Source organism: Falco rusticolus, chromosome Z, assembly GCF_015220075.1.
Source record: "Falco rusticolus isolate bFalRus1 chromosome Z, bFalRus1.pri, whole genome shotgun sequence".
Taxonomy (NCBI): domain Eukaryota; kingdom Metazoa; phylum Chordata; class Aves; order Falconiformes; family Falconidae; genus Falco; species Falco rusticolus.
The window spans coordinates 60,892,057-60,908,095 of record NC_051210.1 but is presented as its reverse complement, the minus strand read 5'-3'; the positions used below and the strand labels follow the sequence as shown (position 1 = coordinate 60,908,095).

Sequence of the window (16,039 nt, the reverse complement as noted above, 5' to 3'; positions counted from 1 at the left end):
TACTTGGGCTCAGTTTCTGATCTCGTGTTCCTCTTGGATTCTCCCCTGCCTCTTTGTTCAAGTCCGCCTTGACTTCAGTTCTCAAGTTGAGCACTCCTCAGTGCCTTGCAGAAACTGGGATTAGTGATAGAAAGGATAATTGCACTCCAATGTCTGTACCCTTGAGGGAAAGCAAACTCTTCAGAGACTTTAGATGTAAACTCTGAGTTTCTACAGAGCATGTTATGTTTGGAGTACTCTGTCGTTTTTGAAATTCCTTGGTTTTATATATATAGTTGGCATAGCTTCATAGGGATATCAAACAGCACTTGGTATGACACTTGGGTGTCCTCCCTAGCCAAGACACTGTGTCAAAACAAGGAGACAGTTGCATTGAAAAGTATTAAAGGATGGTGGGTTTTAACCTTTGCTGTCAGATACAGGAGATCCAGTTTAGCAGCACTGTACCAAAAACGTTATCCTTATGCAGGTGCTGTAAAAGAAAAAATTTCCAAGTGATCAAATGTCACAAAAATGTTTTTAAGTTTTCAAAACCACAATCTTAAAGAAACTGGAAGGTTGTCCTTAGTTAAAAGATGCAGCTTGTAACTAATAGTTCCTGTTACCAAACAGCTCATGTTTTCCTGGATTTCTTCAGCTGTTGGGAACCTGGTAGTTTTTAGAACACCTAGCTTGTACAGTGCACTGAAGGACATTAATGTGTTGTCTTAAGTGTCACGTTATGATTCTTCTGATAGTATTTTAGCCCTAGAAAGCTAGAATTTCAGAACTTAAATTACCTAGAAAGCATATCGGTTTTTTGCATATTTGTTTTGTGTATTTGAATATTCTTGGTGTTCTCTACAGATAAATGATGCTATATCACATAAATATATCTGAAGATGCCTTTCAGCTAATGCAGATTATTCTCCTGTCCCACAGTGCAACTTTCTCTTCCTATGTGAAAAGCAATGTAGATGTGCTAAAAAGTGTATGGTGTGTGTGTGCTTGTATTAACTTCTGTTTTGAGTTCTTTTGATCTGCAAAGTGTTCTAATGTATTTTATCTTTTTGCTTTTAAATTATGCTACAAGAAGGAGGATTCCATTTCAGTTGCGTTAAAAAGGTTTGGTTGTACATAAGTTCTGCAGGTACATTAGGGAATTTAGCAGCCAGAATTTGTGTGCAGAACCTGAAAATAATCCCTGCTGCTTTACGTTTTCTGAATACAACACTCACGGGCACAGCTGGAAAGTTTAGGTTATGGGTGGAAAATTGATTTTAGGACTCCAGTGCCCCCTGTGAACAGAGTTTCCTAGTTTTAAATTACTTCAAGTTCTTCAAGATTTTAGTAAATGTAGAGAAGTGCAAGAAAGGAAGGAGTAATACAGATGAAAAATTAGGAAGAGCTAATATTTATGACCAGGCTAAAAGCTATGTTTTATGGTACTCCAAGTCTTTATTAGTTTGTGTGCTGTTTCCTTTTGCAGTTCTTCAAGATGTAGTAGTGTGTTTCTGTTTAAGCATAAAAGATTATTGTAGTTTATTAGCTGTAAGTGGAGTAGCGACCAAGTATGTTGTATTATTAGACTGTATCTGTGACTGTTTGACAAGGATAAATAGCAATTTTAACATTGAAGCATGAAGCTGAATAGCGTTTTCTTATTTTTCCCCTTATGCTCTGAATATTTGCTGTTGTCTATAAGCTACAGTTCAAAATTGTTCTTAGGGCAAGGTGGCCAAAATCTACAATTTTCTTGGGTTGGTTGGCAGCAGAGGAGAAGATCTAACGTAAAGCAAGTCATGTATATCATTAGGTAGGGGATGTTACTGTATTTGTATGCTTTGCAGTAGTGGTAAGTGATTCTGACTTTTTTATTAAAAGGTATTTGTGTGAGATGGCTGCAGAGACCTTGTTGTGTTTGTCCCTGATCTTCTGAAGACAGCAGTCTCTGTCTTAGTTCTGAGAATGTGCCAGCTAAACTGGTGTAACATCTTGATTGACTCTTGAGTTAGTTCAGTTTCATTTCTCAAATAGCACTTGGTTTACTTTCTTGTCTATGCTCTTAGGACTCTGTGTAGATCTTCATCTTTCAGCATAAATTTCTGTCATGAGTGTTTGGATTTTGCTTTATGTTGCTTGCTATTTGCTCTGCCAGTAATGCCAACTTTGGTTTTGTGCTGTTTCTTGACTTTCTTATGTCATCTTTAAGCTCACAGTAAAACCCTATTCTTTTCTGATTGAGATGGCAGCTGAGGGCTTGCTCATTTTTGAGCATCTGTGACAAGATTCTGGCAGAACTGATCTTGTCTTATTTTATAGGGTGTTTTGGGGTTTCAAAATAGAATTATGACAAAACCACCACCTTTTTAGTGTGTACATTTTATTTTCTCCCCTTCAGTTCCTATGTATTTTATTTGTTTGTGTTTAGGACTGATGTCATCTTAATGGTTTTTGTAGCACCTTACGCCCCTTGCTTTAAGAATGGAATATTCCAGTTAGTTGTTTAGCACTGCTGCAAAACATAGTACTGTATGCTTTTTGATTGCCCATTTCACCCTAAAGACACCTTAAATTATTTCAGTAACATTACTGACTGTTGTGGAGTCTATATGACAAATCAATACAAAGATTTTCCGATGCCAAACACAATAAAGCTGGTTAGGCTTGTAGGTATGTGAAGTGTGTGTTCCTGTCTTCAGGCTCTAAGGAGATGGCAGGGAGGCGATTCAGGCACTTTTCAATTAATGAGATCTGCAAATGAGCTATTCTAGAGAACAGATCATATTTAAAGCACCTGTTTTTCATGTGTGTTCTCTCTAGTATCACTGAAAATCCTGTCAGTTATTAATTCTTGCCTTTTTCTCCATCAAAATGGACCAGCACTCTTTGTTCAAATACTGTAATGATTGTCAGTGTTCGACAGGATGCAGTTAGGGGGAAGTGCCATAAAACTGCCAAGCAGTTTGAGCAAATTTGAGTGGATGTTGTTGCTGTGATTTTTTTTTTTTTTTTTTTTTTTTTTAATTCTAAAAGCTAAATACTTGTAAATCTGTCAGGCACCAGCTGTGGTGTTTGTTGGTGAATTCATCTCATCTGTATGAAATTACTGCCATTGTTGCTTCTGATCTTGGTCTGGCAGCTAGTAAAAATGGAGAGGAAAAAAGAAGTATGGTGACTGCTTCGATCTCTAGGTAGAAATCTCTTCAGATAAGAGTGTGTGCTTGTGTCACTTGATGTTCTCACTTCATTGTCTCTTGATACTATTTTCATGAGAACAGCTATGCTGTTAATGATAACTTGTTTTATGGAAAGTGCTTTTGTTTTTTTTGGTTTTTTTTTTTTTTGGTATCAGTATTAAAGCATGTACATTGTTGAATTAGCTACCAGCATATGCAGCCAAGACTTCTCCTCACAACTCCTTTCAGGCTTCTGTGCCTTTAGAAATAAGCTGTCTAGCATGTTCAATACTTGATGCTCCTTATACTCTTGTGGGGGGGTTGGTGATTTTTCTTCTTTTTCTTTTTTTTTTTTTTTCTTCTTTTCTTTACAGGTGACTGTTTTCCACAAGGGTGTTTCTCAGACTACTCAGCTGTTAAATTTAATAAATCTCTGAATCTTTCTGGTTCCTGGCCAGTTTTCTGCATTCCATCTATGTAAAATACTTTGCTATGTTTGAGAATTGTAGGATTCTTCCGTGTTTCCTTCAGCTCTCCTTGTTGATGTGAATCATATTGCCCTTTGTAAGGAGCTAGTTTTTTGCCATTTTATTATGTCAACTGATAATTGCGACTGACCTGTTTCTCTGGAAAGGACATTCACCCTGTGAGGGTATCATGCATCCACATGTGCTTTGCTGGTAATAACCGCAGTTTCTCTGAATGCATAGCCTTTTCAATGTGCAGATTATTTTTTTTGTTTGTTTCCTTCTTAAATGAAGGATCGCTGTGATTCTGAGACACTGACCTTGATCCTAGCCTTTTCTTTCCTGTGGCTTCTCTGCCCTTATTAGACAGTGCTGTCTGGAGCAGTACATGTGGCTGATGTTTGCAGAAGGTTGTGGGTTTCTTTTATCAGCTGGAATGCAATACTAAGGGGCATAAGGTTATCATGTAATGAAAAACCTGTATGCATACGGTCTAATGTCTCTGCATACGTCAGATGCTTTATATTGAATTTTTCCATTGTGAAAGAACAGGCTTGTCTTTACTCTCATCTTTATTGTGATCTCTAATTCCGGTTATGTTTTTCACATGTGCTGTCCCAACAGCTTTTGTTAATCTCTTGCTGATCTCAGTTGCACCTTCAAGGTAGCTCTTTTCATGTGATAACATTTCTTGATGATAAACTTTCTTCCCTGCCTGGATTTGCCTGCTAGGCTTTGCTGGCTGTTCCGTCATAAAAAGCTTTAGTAGCAGAGTGGCATATGGAGTTTCCAGTCTGGCTGTTCACTTCGGTGATCCATTTCATAGCAGCCCAGGTCTCAGTTCACCAGACTGGCTGTGACCCTCCCTGCTCCCACAGCAGCTATGTTTGGCCTGAATTCTTTCAGTGTGGGGCTTTACAGACTAGAACCACACACAATTGTACAGGTACAGTAGGTGGAGTAGTGAGCTCCGGCTTTAGAGCAGGAATGAGCTGGTGGAAGAGCTGGGGAAAGGAGCTCCTGAATCTGGTTGCTGCTGAAGTCTTCATGGTGGGAAGCTGTGGCATGGCTCACATCCAGTGTCCAACCAAGGATGTGAAGCTTTTGGTACCGAGTGACTAGCAGCACAAAAGTGAGAGGAATACATTTATGATTAAAAATAGAACTGAAATTTCCTTTGTTGTTAACACAGGGGATAGTGAATCTGGTAGCTGTCTTGAGTTTTACTGTCTGTTAGTATCAAAACTACTATGGATTCTCTGCAGCAGTATATCATGGATCTGCTGATGTTAATCCTGCTAAAAGACAGTATTGCACCAAGTCTACCCATCTGATGATTTTGTGCTAATAAAATTGACTGTTGATACATTTAATTAAGGATGTTGTACTGGTGTACCAACTTGGCTGGTGTCATTGGAGGCACAGCCCACATAAGCATTTTAATAGCCTGAAGACTCTTTCCATTCTCACAGGAATAATCACACCAGTTTGGGTATACTTTTTTGCTTCTGAAATGGTATCTGTGCTGTATTGGGATTTTTCAGGTGTAAACTGTTCGTTGCAGCTCTTAACTGCTCCTGAAATGCATTCTAAAGGGGAGACAAGATGGAAAAAAACCTTGCCCCGTAACAGAGAAGAATTCCCAGCTTCTCAGTTTGTAACAGGAGATCCTGTACCATGGGTTAATAACCTTAATAAGAGAGAAGGTAGGGCTTCTGAAGACCAGCACTCTTGCTGGTTAATGTGAGGATTAAGTGGACCCTACCATTGGATCCAAGCTGTGGTAGAAAGGAGACCCTTTTCAAGCATCTGTTTTTTAACTACATTAAACTTTAATGTCAGATGATAATGGGAAAAGGCATTGAGGAATTTAGAAAGAAATGATTAAAGGTTTCAAGAGTGTCTCCCAAAATGAGAAGAGAGAAGGTGACCTAGCCCTAGTACTTCCTGCTAACTTTAGTCAGTTACACCAGTAATTTAATGGAGTGTTGTCAAAAGACAGTACCATCAGTAGAAAAGCCTTCTGCAATTGTCACCAAATGTTTGTGCAAGTGTTAGACAACTAATTTTTCTGTAATGCTGATTCTATTAATTAGTGTTAGTTTCCACTTTTCCTGCTGTCTTTAATTCGCTGAATATGATGTAACCTTCCCAAGCTGGCTATAATCTTTGATTATTTCCACTAGATACTTTTGAGTTACATAGCTGGATTTGCATGGTGTCTTGCTGAGAGTGGAAGCCTTTTTGTTAAGGAGTGGTAAAAACTACTTTTGGAAAAGCAGAGTCTCGAGATCACGAGAAATGTTTGCCAAATTGAGTAGAAATGTATTTTCAGTTGAAGAACCCTGTGAATATCTTTTCAGAAATATGAGCGGATCTATCTTGCATTTTACAAATGCAACTGGTTTTGGTGGTGTGTTGTGGTTTTGGGTTGTTTTGTTTTTTTTTTTTAAGAGAAGACTCCTAGAAGGAATTGTGTACTGGTTCTGAAAGTGATAAAGAAAGGGAAATGGTCTCATGAATTTTCATCCTCTGCTTCCTGTCATTTGGAGCAGACTCTTGACCCACATTTCCTCCCCATCAGATCAATACCTGAAGTAGCAGACTGTAGAGTTCATACTCATTACAGCAATGAGAGGCTGTCTAACTGGAAAGTTTGTGGAGAGATTGAGACAGAGTATTTATAGTATCTTGGAGAAGAAACTAAATATAGGTTTTCTGTCTTCTGAATATTCAGCAGGTAGAGGATTTTGAACTAGTATCTCTCATATCCTGGAAGAATCTTTTGACTGTTGTGCTGTGTGGGATATGGACAGCATTGGATAAATAACCTCTTGTCGTCTTTTTCTGATTTCAGTAATAGTGCTCATGTTCCATATCAATGAAAATAAACCCTTGCATTCCTCAGTATGTACTTAAAAGTGCTGGAGAGTGCAAAGCAAAAAAGAAACCAGATTAATTCAAGTGCTTTGGCCAGAAACAGCACTGTATTTTAAAACTAGCCTTTAAAAAACGCAGTTACAGGCAAACCCAAGATTTGCTTCGGTTTTGGCTGGTTGGCACAACTTGGTGTTTTGAGAGTTCTTCCTGCACTACCTTGTTTTTTGTGCACGTATGTCAGTAAAAAATGCTCTCATTGAATTCTAGCAGAAGCAGTGTTATGTAGAAGTGTTCCTGTTTATTTGGTTATCATCTGTGAAAGTGTAAGTATTTCTTAATAATCTTAATTTAAGCTGTCAAAAACAGGACTCAAGATTAAGTATCTTTAGGCAGATTGTTAAAAGTCTTGGAAGGAAGGGAGAACAGACATAATAACTAATACTAAAATATGTCAAGAGCAAAGAACAAAACACACCAGAAAAAAAACCACCTCCAATTCTTCCATCAGTGCCATAAAATCTTGAGAAATTATCTCCTGAAAGTTCAGATGCCGTATTTGGTAGAAGTCACGCAGCAAATTAACTTAGAAATTTTCTTAATTTTGAGTGCAAACCGAGCAAGCGCTGTTGTTTCAGGTGATTAAAACATTGCAAGGCTGTTAAATTGAATGCAGGCTGTCTAGAACTAAGAAAAAAATTGAATCAGTTTCCAGAAAAACTGTTCATCCTAATACCTTAATTGAGGATATTTTTTAGATGTACTAGAGTCGCGCCTCTTCAGTGTGGCTTTAAGGTGTCTGAAGAGTTTCAAGACGATTTCAGTAAAAGGGGGAGTGTCAGTGTGAAAGAGAACCAAAACTTCTCCAATAATCTGATCTGCTAAAGCCTGAGAGGTAGTAACACCAGCATAAGAAATAGAAATCTGTAGTATTCTTTCCCTTCATTGGAGGAAAAGGAGATACAAATGCTAAGTTTTCCCCGTTGTAAAATCTCAGACTATACAGTACAGTTACTCAAAGTATGTATTTTTGCTTAAGTTATTTTTCTAGTTCCAATTTTTTTTGGTACTTAGGCAGTTTGGTATGTGGATGTCATTTTTCAAAATTTTTTTTTCTTGAAAGGTGAATAGCTCCATCCATGTAGGAGAAAGTTAGGGACAGACTGGTCTCTGTTCTAGAGATTGTTCGGTACGGATTTTAATCAGTAGGAGTAAACCACAAGAAACAGCAAGAACAGACAACAGAGCGGTGGACTGTTGAAAGCCTAGGAGGCAGTCCTTTATTTGCAGCTGCAAAAATCCAAGTAATTTTAAGAGTGGCTGCAGTAAGGTATTATCCTGAAGAGTTTTACACATGTGATGAAGACTGTTGTGCTTCCATCTTTTCAGTGGAATGCTCTTTCAGATTTCTTTTCCTAAGAGAAAATGCTCATCTTTTTACATTTGTGAGCCTGCTATTTCTCAGGTTTTCTCAGGAAAAGGTACTAACCTCTGCTAGGTAAAAATACCTGAACTATGTTAGTCTGTTGAAGGTCTGGGTGGAGAATGTGAATCTGAAAAGTCTTTCTTTTATTAGAGGAGATGCTGGTCTTTAGAGTATGAATCCATTTGGGTGGGATGGCTAGTGGGTTGGGTTCTTTTGTATGTAACTTCTTAAATTGATACAGAAAACGTAAGATGATGTGTATACTTGAGAAGAGTGAAACGGGTGGGTTTTTAAACTTTAATGTGTGTATCTAGAAATGAAGTAGTCATGTGTACATGTGTGCATATATGTCTATTTAAAGTAGACGGCATCATTAAATGCATATGAATAACACAATATAAAAGCTTCATGAGGCTACTTCTAGCAAAAATGTCATTTCTTTGTGATATTTATACAGTGGTATTATTGAAATTGATGTAATAAAGCTTTTACAAAGTTAGTGAAAATGCAGTTGAGTTAAATACTCTCCCTTCTCCAACATCCTCCATTCCGTCCCCTCCATGATCCATTTTCCCCTGTTTCTCTGTTCTTCTTCCTCCCCTTTCTCCATTCATTGTCAGGAAGGGGCACCTCAGAAGAGTCATTTCAACTCAGCACGCCACCGTCAGAGGCTAGTGGAACCAACAGCTACAAAAGTGAGTGCCTTTACTGAGGGACCATTTTCACAATGGAATGTTGTGTCAGCAGAGTATTGTTACTAGAGAGCAGCTCTTCTATGTGCTTGGTGGGAGATTTAGTTATTTTTACTTATCTGCAAATGATACAATCACTGTCTGTAAAAGTGAACTTCAGCACTGGAGAGTTTCATATTCAAATGCGGCTGTTGTACTTTAAAAAGTTGGGGGGAGGTATTTTGTATCTGCAAAGTGAAGTAGAACCTGCATGAAGTGTTTTACTTTGGTTTTCTTTGCGTGGTGACAGTTTTCTTAAACACGTGCAGTTCGCTTCTGTCATTCTTAAAAGGCTTTCATTAAATTACAAAATTGGCAAGGATATGGAAAATAATCAAATAGTCTATTATCAAGCTATGATATGGTGTTTCAGAGTGAAAAAAAGACGGCATCAAAAGATGATATTACAAGATGTAATAGCAGTACTGGTTAGTTTGTAAGGTGGTTTCACCTTTTTGAGATACGCTTTCTGTTAACAATGTACGACGAAAAACTTTGAGATACTCAGAGAGCATGATGTTACTATGGAACTTCTCTAGGCTAATAAAAAGTAACAGGTATTTTAGAGCATCAGTAACTGTTAAACTGTATCTACTTTTTATCTTTTTTGTGATTGTCCAGCAAAAATGAAACTGTGTATCCATTACTACCACTTCCAGAAATCCTGTTCTGCACTTTTGTTTAGATTTATGGACTTGCAGAATTCATCAAATTATTTACATACAGTCTTGATACAGGTTCAAGTAGATCAGTGGCAGTAGTCCTGGTCTTGAAAGAAAAGCCTTGGTTTTACGAAAGAAAGAAAAATGCACAGACATTGTCTTGCATTCTAAATTATGACTTCAATCACCATTGTTAGCCCAGTTCTTTCTGACTAATTATTAGTTGTGTTGACTGCTACTGTTCCCAACTTGTATTAATTATTCCTTTTAGCCTGTAAAAACATTGTCATTACTAAGCTGTTGGTTTGGGGGTCTAGGGGAAGGGCATTTTGGGGGTTACAGATGTAAAACCGAATTAAGTATGTTTTGGTGGTGGTGGGGTTGTTTATTATTATTATTATTTTTTAAGTAAGAGTGGAAAATAATTTTGAGTGAGTCTGTACTGTCTCATAAGGAGCCCATTCTCTTGACTAGCTACTTTCTGTGCGCAGTAATGTTAGAATCTGTCCAGGTAATTCCCTCAATGTGGAAAGTCAAAGAAAAATAAACCGAAGTGCAGTTCTGTGGACATAAGCTGTGTTAGCTTTTGGTTCCTCTTATTACCTAGTTTTTCAGCAGTTTTCCACCATACTCCAATGCCCTACTGTACTGTCATGCTTTAACCCCAGCTGACAACTAAGACCCACACAGCTGCTCGCTTACTCCCCCCTCCCCCCTGGTGGGATCAGGAAGAGAATAGAGTGTAAAAGTGAGAAAACTTGTAGGCTGAGAGGTAAAGCAAAAGCTGCCTATGCCAGCAAAACAAAACAAGGAATTAATTCACTGCTTCCCATTGGCAGAAGTTTCTCCAACAGCTTGTTTTATCACTCTCCTTGGTCTCTATTTATTGCCTCAGGATGAGCTGCCATTTGCTCCTGGTGGTAGGGGTAGGTAGGTGTACAGAAGCCACCATTCTCATGTCTTGTTGCCATCCTAAAGCAACAGCTACTTTGCCAGCTGCTTTTAGGCTGGAGATGGCAAATTGCCATCCACAAAACTAACATGTCTTTCATTAAGCCTGTTGATTCAGCACTTTCTAGTTTAAAAAACAACAAAACAAAAAAATTCAAACAGCCCCCCCCCCAAACCCAGCAAAATTGTTAGTTTGAAATGGTATGTTGTCTCTTGGCTCCATAAAGACTGATGGAACCCCTTTTAGTCCTTTTGCCTTCCTGCGCAGCAGCTGCTTGCCCAGGTGGCAGGATGTTATGGAAGCCCAGCCTGCACAGCTTACTGAGACTGTTGCCTGTATCAGGGACACTGGGGGTGGGGGAAGACCATCAGACTGGTGAGGGAATACTGTTCTTGTGCCTAGGAATACATCCTGGGGGGCTTGTAGGGGTGTTTTGTTCTACATGTCTGGTCCCTGGGTTTCCTTCATCTGTCTCCTAACCTCATGGGTGTGAGAGAACAACTATATTTGGGAGACTTGGAAGCAAGACGGTGTATCTCATGAAAGCAGCAGTGTTGATTCAGAGGATGCTGAGGTACAACTTGCCCAGAAGATCCTCTGTCTATGGTCAGCAGACTATAGGTGATTTGCCTGCATGTCAGCATGCATTTTGCAGATTGTCCTGAACCCAGAGAAGTGCATTTGTGGCATAGTGATTTGGGTGACTCGGAGCAGCAAGGGACATGCTCTGTGAATTTCCAATGTGGAGACTGATCCTTACTGAGTGGAAAGCATCTTGGCCTGTCCTGGCAAAAGCTAGTAGAGTTGTAAAGATACGGTGTTGTGAATTTGGCCAGCTATGAGCTTGTGTCCAGACTTTGATTGATTGATTTGATGCAAGTCGGGGAAGGCTGGGCTTCAAACAGTGGTGAGCCTCTTCTCTACAGATTTCTCTTTGGATCTGGATCTTAGGGCCTACAGCTGGTGGCGGTTCTAGGTTCCTAGGTTAGTCCTGTCTGTGCAACCTTGTGTCTTCGGTCTTTTTTGGGTCAGGCCTGGAAGTGGTTGAGACTGACCTGCATGTGAGAGAGAAGTAATAAAAATGTTTTGAGAGGACTCTTCTCTCTAGGTACTGGAGGAGGTACTTCCTCCGTCCATGCAGTATTGAGTTGCCTCATATCATGCGTTGGGTGTGAAAGTGACCATTTGACAGCAGAATGAGCAACAACAGGCAGTGGCAGGAGTATTTAGCTTATCTAACCAGTGCTAAACAGCTGCTGAAGGTATGAACAGTACCTTTATGTATTTGTGATTACAAATATGTATATTGTGCAATTACAGGGTGTGCAGAAAGTAGGTAAAATTGAAAGAGCATAGCTGGTAGGTCGAGGGAGGTGATTATTCCCCTCTAACTGACACTTAAGAGATGCATCTGAAATAACTGCATCCAAACTTGAGCCCCTGGTAGAAGAAAGGTGCTGGACTTCATTTTGTACAGGGAGGGGCTGAGGAGCTAGGTTTGTTCAGCGTTGCAAAGGCCAAGATGGGATTTAATGGCTGTCTTTCACCACATAATAGATGGACACGCTCATGGAGGTGCAGTGCAAAAACATGAGAGGAAACACTAACGGGTTGCCAGAAGGGAAAATCTGAATAGGCAGAATAAATTTTTCTTAATTGAGGTGTTTAAGCATTGGAATGAGTTACCCAGAGGGCTCTACCTTTGAAGGTATTCAAAACTTGAGTGGCAAAGGCCTGGAGCAGCCTGCTGTCACTTGGAAGTTAGCCCTGCTCTGAAGGGAGAACAGGACCAGATGGCCTCCAGAGGTCCTTTCCAGTGTGACCAACTGTCTGATCGAAGGGTGTGGTACTCACCGCATGCTAGCCTCTGCCTGCTCTGTGGTGATGCAGAGCTCTCAAGTGGCCTTTTCAGCATAGCATCTTTTAGCTGATAAGCAGTATAGACCGTATCAAAGATGCTGAAACACTGTGGGTTCTAACTAGTCTGCTCTGACCCACAGTGCAGGGTGTGTTCTCAGACATACATAAAAAAAACCTAGTGTAGATGTAGTCTTTACATATCTTTTGCCATATATATTACATTATTTGGTGGTGCCATGAAATGGAAGCTTAATATAAAGTATTGCTGAATATTTTGTTTCCTAGAACTTCTTTTTGGATAACAAATACAAACACAGGAAGACAATGTTAAAAGTGCTGCAGGAGTAATGATCTAAAATAAAGCTGGGAAAGGTAACAGCCAAAAATCAATTTGATATGGGAGCATGGAAGTTGTGAAGGAGTTATAAGGGAAAGCATTCAGACTATTTTCAAACTCTTGTGTTTCAGTACATAATATGAATAAATCTGTATTCCATATAGACTGCCAGTATACATTCAGAATGCTTGTAGATAGCAGTTATGAAGATTATTTTGAATTTTGTTAGCTTGGAAATAGTAGAATGATAGTAGAATGAATCAGATTAAAAACTGCAAGCTGGTTGTGAAGAGAGAGGACGTTTCAGCAGAGATTGTTTGTTTCCAAGTCTTTCTGGTGTGAGTACCTTATCAACTGGTTACAGAGCATGGTAATTTTAACTCATACTGAAAAATTTCTGCAGCATCTGTAAATAAAGGTTATTTAAAGCATTCTTTATTGCTTACGAGGTCTCTTCTGGAATTGCAGTGGTCACTGTTGCACATACTGTAACTCTTAAGCTGATAACATTTTTCTAGAACTGTGTTCTTCTCTACCTACCTGTGTCTCGTGACTTGAAGTTGTAAAGAAATAGTTTGCTGTTGAGAACCATGTCTCCACCTGCTAAACCTAGACTGAAGGTCTTAAATAGGTGGGAAGCCTCAGTAAAAAGAATTATTTACTTATGACTATCAGTAATAAGTGGCTAGATGGATCAGATGCTATTGTATATCTTGCTAGACTACATCTTAAGTAAATTTTAAACCCACATGCATTCTTAGAACTTTACTGCTTTTTGCTGTAAATTTCAGCATGTATTTAATTCAATTTGCTGTAAATTCACTAATTGAAGAGTCTGCTCCAAGAATAAGGTATTACTGTAACTTATTAATCACAGGATCTGCTCTTTTAAAAAATAAATCATCCGGTAGGCAGGGGAGTGCAGAGAAAGTACTATTCCCTAGCGCTCCTCTCTGGCAACAGCTGATAGAGGTTTGATTTGATAGTCAATTGATTGCTAGAAAGTTATGTTTATCAAGCGTTAGAGAGTCTGGCAGAGGTATAAATATAGAAGCAGAAGATAGCTTGCAGTCAGATATTACAAGTGGATCCTCTCTTTGGCAATTTAAGGTTGCCTTCCTTATAAAATTAGTCTGAGCAAGTCAGTCTGTCAGTAATATTCATTTTACTGGATAGATTTTACAGCCTTCTACCACAAAATGGAAACAAAATTAATCCACAGTATTCCTTTTTCTACTCAGTAAAACTTCAGTTTTGTAGAAGGTAGTGCCAAGTTATAATTAGATGTTTTCAGCTGTTGCTTCATATGTGTGGCCTCTATCTCAGTGGTGCTTGCAGTTGATTAAAAATAGAAATAGCTGTGGTGCAAATTGTTTGGCTGGCATAAAGGCTAGTATGTACGCAAAAGAATATTACAGAAGTGTAGTCTTAAGATATGATTACATTAGTGGACATACATCCTCATTTAGGTGTGGGATGTCTGCATAGTGTGGACACAAAAAAAAAAAAAAGGGGATGGAGTGGGACTGAACTGTGGGCTAGAATTTGAAACGTTTACCAAGAAGTAGGATGATGACAGGGGGATGAGGGCACCAGTGTTGGGAGGTATTTCAACCGTACTGAGATAAGATTTGTGTTGTCAAAAATACAGGTTTTTTTTTCTCCCCCAGAGACCTACTTTATTCTGCATGTACTTGTCTTCAGTAATTAAATTACCATGGGAAATACACAAGTGCTTTACTTTACTCAGATATATTGGTGGCATGACTGCAGGAAAGGTGAAAGCTGCTGGACTTAGCCTGCCAGATGACTCATATAAATCAGTACAGGGACTAGGAGGGATTTGTTATGCTATTCCCTATGGCAGAAGTCTGTTTAGGATTGGGTTGCCTCCTGTGGGCTTTAAAACAGCTAGAAAGTGTAGAGAAGAAACTGTGGTTTGCAGTCTTTAACTTTCCATGTGGAATAGATGCCTAACTGAAGGTATTTGTCCTAAAAATCTTTTTTTTTTTTTTTTTGAGGGTCTTTGAGACTTGTCACACAAGAAATTTCTGTGGCATTTGAAGGTTCTTCCAATTAATTAGTAGATATTTCACAACAGAAACTAGCCGACTAACATACTAGAGAGAGGTATAAATTCAAGTAACCTTCACGTACACTGTTAGACCTTATTAAGACAGTATAAATAGGATTATCAGTCAAAGGTAAAAGGGAATTTAAAAAAATGTAATGTTTGCACAAACTTAATACAGTTGCTGATGTGATTTACTGTAGTTTGACTTAGAACAATCCATCTGCCATGTTAGACAAGGGAGTGGGATGAAATTGGCTATTAAATGGCAATAAACTGAAATATTATCTAGGCCCTAATCTCAATTTACCTAGAATTGTAGTAGTGCAAACAACAACTATAAAATATACCTGACTTTATTGCTAGCAGATACAGAGAGACCAAGTGATGATATAAATTACAGAAAAGGATTTATCACTGTTACAATTTTGCTTTCTGTAGCTGAGAAGGATTGTCTGTCCACTGTGTTTTTTAGGTGAAAAACTTGCATAGACTGAAACAGTGATTTATTTAATGTCAGGAGTTCACAAATTCTAATACAGTGCTCAAGCACTGGTCTAGTATTTTGTATTGTTTTTTCAAGGATTTTTCCAGTGAAATTGTCAGTATTAAGAAGCTGGGTTTGTGCCTCAAGGTGGTCTTTGCTAGACATCAGCTTCCTGCCTGTGTCAGAGTTTTTAGGTCAGTGATTGATGCAGCAGGTATATCTGTACACATTTTGAGACTTGTGAATAAAACCAGAAATAGCAGACTGCTAATGTTTGTATTATGATCCCTTTTCTGATAAGGAAAGGAATGCTTAAAAAGAGCGTTCAGATCCCCAAAGAAAAATTACCTTTCTTCTTCTTGTCTTCCTTGCAGTGGATACTCAAAATTGAGATCACAGCTAACCTGGGTAACGTCAGCAGGGAAAGCAGTGTAGTATCAATAAGAATTGAGGATATTTTTGCCATATTGTCTTTAGAGAGGTTGAAATCGATTTTATTGCTTTGCAGTGTTGACTAGTAATTGAAGATTTGTGCAGCAGCTGGTGGTGGGGGTGCCTCTTGCTTACCATACAGGAAGAGCAGTATTGGCAGTAATAATATCTGCAGTTCAGCACCAAGTGTGGCAAACAAGCAGAAGACAAAGTAGGAGACATGTTGAGAAGGCCCATGAAGAGCAATGTTAATGTTTATAATAGTGGCAAAGATGAAAGGTCATGAGAATGTGGCTTCTTAAGCAAGAATGTCTCTTGGTTGGGAGTGGCAGACACTAGTATGGATCTTTCAGGTATTTTGGGGCATTTAAAGATCTGTAGGAAATAATCAAATTTCAGCTTGTTGAGAGAAACATGTGACTACAGGTTTTAAGGGAAAACATCAAGCGTTCATTTAGACTAAGTTGTTTTCACAAATGGGATTGATACTTACATTTCTGGTCTCCAGACAGTCTTAATTTTTCCAGTGTGTCCCTTGCCCTCAAACTTGAACTATTCTTCCACATCAGTGGAGTATAT

General features: G+C 38.8%; 1 protein-coding gene across 1 annotated transcript in view; it reads left to right on the top strand.

The window, feature by feature from the left end:
- MAST4 (microtubule associated serine/threonine kinase family member 4) overlaps window positions 1-16,039 on the top strand; it is a 201,292-nt gene that overhangs the window by 24,331 nt on the left and 160,922 nt on the right. Inside the window, exon 3 of the mRNA XM_037372641.1 lies at window positions 8,549-8,623. Within this exon, the coding sequence (XP_037228538.1) occupies window positions 8,549-8,623 (75 nt within the window). The remainder of the gene's footprint in view (window positions 1-8,548; window positions 8,624-16,039) is intronic.